The sequence below is a fragment of the Sinocyclocheilus grahami genome, unplaced genomic scaffold (genome assembly GCF_001515645.1).
Source record: "Sinocyclocheilus grahami isolate Dianchi unplaced genomic scaffold, SAMN03320097.WGS_v1.1 scaffold8.1, whole genome shotgun sequence".
NCBI lineage: Eukaryota > Metazoa > Chordata > Actinopteri > Cypriniformes > Cyprinidae > Sinocyclocheilus > Sinocyclocheilus grahami.
In genome coordinates this window covers 3,493,679-3,498,197 of record NW_015505187.1, presented here as the reverse complement: position 1 = coordinate 3,498,197, position 4,519 = coordinate 3,493,679, and the positions used below count along the sequence as shown (strand labels likewise).

The window sequence follows — 4,519 nt, the reverse complement described above, 5'->3', positions numbered from 1 at the left end:
TTTACACATGGCATGTTTCTTGAATTAATGTAATTGATAAAAAATGAAAACACTAATAATGTTTACCCAGATTTTTATGAAATGACATTTTATGAATGGTCAATATTAACATTCATATTTTCATTAAACACCGCTCATATGAATCACACAGTTCCTGCCTTTTTTAAAACAGCTTTTTTAGTAATAAATTGTACTGTTTTTGTTTTGTTCTGTTTTTTTTGAGCTTGTTTGAACTTTTTTGGCCCCTCCCCTCGAATGTGTTGCAGTGAAGTGCAGTTCCTTTTGGATGACTACGGCATCTTGCATGAGGTGCTTGACTGATTTTTTTGTGAAATCAAATCTAGTTTCTCTGCTTTTTTTTCAATTTTGGAGACCAACCCTTTTTTCCCCAGTCCCAGATTTTTTTTGATTTTGGAGCTGAACTGCTATTTATGCTTTGCCTGAGGCTAATCTGGATTGCATGGCTTCTGGAAACTCATGCATTTTAATCCACAGATTGTCGCTGGCAAACACTTAAATTACATTGGATCTTTTCTAGCATAATCTAGCCGATTGTATACAGAATGAGAAACATTTGTGGATGCATTCTGTTTGCCGATAGGCCTCAAATACAATATAATATGACTTTTTTCCCCCTAGGTTTTTAAGTTCGGTTTCTTTTACTCAGGTCTATTTTGTTTTTATGAACTGTTTTTAATGCATTTTTCCAGTTTTTGCACTTGCTGTACTCAACAAACTGTAAACCTCTCTCTTGGGAAGTATCATTACATCGTTAAAATGTAGTTGTCAGTGGCAAGTTTATCACAAGGAAGTTGTTTCTTTGCGCTCCTGCAAAACATCTAAAGTTCTTCACTGACACACGATTTTTTTGCCTTTCTTCTTAGAAATATTTCTCCCAAAAATGAATGTTCTGTCATCATTTACTCACCCCTATAGTGTTATAATCCTGTCTGACTTTCTTTTGTGGAAGTTATGTAGCAAAAATAAGCTTACAGGGACTGTAAAACTGCATAATTGTCAAAAAAAGCACCATAAAAGTGGTCCAAATGACTCTTGATGCGTGCGTGCGTGCTGGTTTATATATCCTGGTGGGGACTTAAACCTGACTACACACAGACTCATGGGGACTCGTTTCATGGTGGGGGCCTAAATTGTGGTTCCCACGGGTACAAAAGCTTATAAATCATACAGAATTAAGTTTTTTGAAAATCTAAAAATGCAGAAAGTTTACTGTGAGGGGCAGGGTTGGTGTAGGGCAATAGAGTATACGGTCTGTACAGTATAAAAACCATTACGCCTATGGAGAGTCCCCACAAGGATAGCTGACCAGAGTGTGTGTGTGTGTGTGTGGATCTACGGTTCCTTTTCTACTGAAATGGTGCTGGTTCTGGTGACATGGAATCTGCAAACTTGGAAACGGGGACTCATTATCACTAATTTTAGAACCAAATGATGCCGCAACTTTGCTAGGGCTGGCTGATGTAATTGTAATAATTTTGATGTGTGTGTGTGTGTGTGTGTACACTACCAGTCAAAAGTTTTTGAACAGTAAGATTTTTTATGTTTTTTTAAAGGAGTCTCTTCTGCTCACCAAGCCTGCACTTATTTGATCCAAAGTACAGCAAAAACAGTAAAACTGTGAAATATTTTTACTATTTAAAATGTAATTTATTCCTGTGATTTCAAAGATTTGTTTAGTATGTATGCATATGTATATGTATGTATGCGTGTATACTGCATATATATATATGTGTGTGTTTGTGTATTTTTTTATTATTCTTTTATATATGATTTTAGATATTTATGTTTTATATATTTAAAGCGATTATAATTTTTTTAAATTTTGCTATTGCAATAATACAAAAAGTGACATGCGAATATGAAAGCATTAAAACTGAATTTATTCAGATTCAGAGCTCTGACTCAGCTATTGGTTAATGTTAACGCATGGGATTTTTCATGTATTAAAGCTTAAAATTATATTTAACTATACATATGCATGTAAATGAACATTTATCAAACAAGTATCAAATGTAAAAATACATGTATAATTGGTGTATATAAATGAACATCAAATGTAGGTTTAAATCTGTATAGTATATATAATTAAATTATAATTGTAGTTGTGTTAGGATATATTCATGTTTTATATTTTTTATAATGTTTATATATTTATATTTATATGTTTTAATTTGCTAAATTGTTTGCAACTATGTATTGATTTATGGGTGCATATTAAATGGAAATGGAAATCTAAAAAAATAGTTACATAGAAAGTATTACTAAATTGTTTCAAATATTTATTTTCCCTATTCGTTGCAAGTCAAATTGAGTAATTAGTGTAAAACTGAAAAAAGAAAAAAAAAAATCATTTTGAGGCTGTTTGTCTTAAACAAAAAATATTAAAAAAAAATCACCATTTTAAGTCATTTCAGAGCAAATATAAACTTTAAAGAAGATTGAAAAATATTGAGAGAATGCTATTATTGGTTTTAGTCCAGGAGCCATTCCCTATCCCAGGTTCCAGATCAGGCACCATCACCATTTCGGTGAAAAAGAAGGTTGTTGAATAGGAAGTGCTGTTCAAAGGAAGGAAAGAAAGATGCAGCAATTAACAAACATCAGCATCCAAAGCCACGCCAATAACACAGCACTCATCCTTGTCCGTTAATCTAACCTGTCCCTCTCCTGTTCTCTCTTCCAGACGCTACCAGACTTAAAAGCAGACAACCAGAGACTAAAGGACGAGAATGGAGCGCTGATCCGAGTCATAAGCAAGCTTTCCAAATAGAACAGAGCCTCCCCACGACCTCCGGCAGTAACGGTATTGCACATCTAGATATGAATACGAGACAACAGCGACAAGAAGGCTCCGTTTCTCAGTCCCCAGCTTTCCCTCGCTTCTCCGCTCCATCACCTCACCACTCACACAGAACCACTGCGTTTACAGAACTAAGGAAAAGCGTCAGACGAGAGAATGGCATTGAACACTTTGCGGGCGGGGAAAGCCTCGAAAAACTATTTAACCAATAAGCCTTAGTTGTACATACGTCACTTGCATCAAATTTCTCTTGGCTGTCACAGAACACCTGATTTTATTTGTGCCACACTTTATTATTTTTTTGCAGTTTTTTTTTTTTTTTGGTTTTTTTGCTCCGCTCTTTAATCTTTCTTCCTGTATAGATGTGTTATGCAATGTGCAGCTCTCTCCTTCCATTTCCTTCCACCCCCGTCCCGAATGGCGCCAAAAGTCCCGCCTCGTCCTCGGAGGCACTGTCTCTCAGCAGAAGACTTCCCAGCATTCCACAGTGCTGGCGCACGCTCCGCACACTTCCTCCTCTCTCTCACGGACCCCTGGCTTTACCGATTAGGTGGACCTCGTGGAATCGAAGCTTTCACTTATGTGCAATATATGCGTTTCTTTCTCTACAAACGCTTTAAGAACGTTCACTCTTGCACCACTTTCGTGGCTCACCCCGGTTTCCTTCCTCTCCCCCGACTTTCTTTGAGTTTGTAGTGTAGTCGTTGGTTTATATCTTGTACTCCTCACATTGTTTTAGCAGGTACTGAGTGAAGTTGTATATACCTGTATGTATCGTTTGAGACCAGCACATGGCATGCGTTTATGGTTCCCTGTCTGTTACTATTGAAATATACCAACTCCAGAGGACAAAGTGTGTTTTTAACTATTTCCTTCTTCTTTTATAGTCGAAAATGTCATTGGATAACAATAGAGCCGCCCTCTTCAGTGCATTTCTTTCTCTTCTTCTCAGTTTTAAGTGTTCACGGTAATTGTGAGATAATAATATAATTGCTTCACTACATTTCACACATTTTATTCAGTATCTTTGGAAGAGTGCTGTTCATCTTTTTTGTCCTTTTCCCGTTTTTTTTTTTTTTTAAGCTGTAGTATTAGCTAAGGTGTTGTCACTAAAAAGAAGATCCTAGATATCGCTAACCCAGTCCTTTTTACAATGTCTACATGCACTGTCAATGCCATGTCAGGAGTCTTGCTGTCCGGTTTAGCGAACTTTTGCCACCGCGTCAGATGAAGTCCATGCATCGGAAACACGTTTTATGCATTTCAGTGGCCTTTTACGTTAAAATACTGTAGTTGGAAAAAAATGTCGCTGTAGTTGGACTGTCAGCTGTCTCTTTGGTTTAGGTTTTTAATATTTTTTTGTTTTTGCTTTTTAAATTTCCCATCATCTTGTAAAATAGATGTGTGGCTTCATCCGTGCAAGCTGTGCTGTGACTACCAACCACTGAGAGTTAATTAAAATAAACTTGTACATTGTAAAAATGTCTCTGCTTTTGTGTCATTTTTCGTTCTTTGACGAATCGAGCACTTTTAGATGTGAGAACCAGTCGAATGTTGTCAGATTATCGTGCTGTTAAATGTAATAAACTCAGACCCAGTGTCCATTCTAATAAAATAAACTACTTTTCAATGAGTGGCGAAGGATTGAAAAGGGAATATTGGATTGGATGCTTCTAAATTATTTTGTTAGTGCCATAT

The 4,519-nt window shown here is 36.2% G+C and overlaps 1 protein-coding gene across 1 annotated transcript in view; it reads left to right on the top strand.

The window, feature by feature from the left end:
- The window catches only part of LOC107591124 (protein phosphatase 1 regulatory subunit 12A-like), an 83,662-nt gene extending 79,365 nt beyond the window's left edge, over positions 1-4,297 (top strand). Inside the window, exon 25 of the mRNA XM_016280169.1 lies at positions 2,705-4,297. Within this exon, the coding sequence (XP_016135655.1) occupies positions 2,705-2,791 (87 nt within the window). The 3' untranslated portion in view covers positions 2,792-4,297. The remainder of the gene's footprint in view (positions 1-2,704) is intronic.
- The last annotated feature ends 222 nt before the right edge of the window (positions 4,298-4,519 follow it).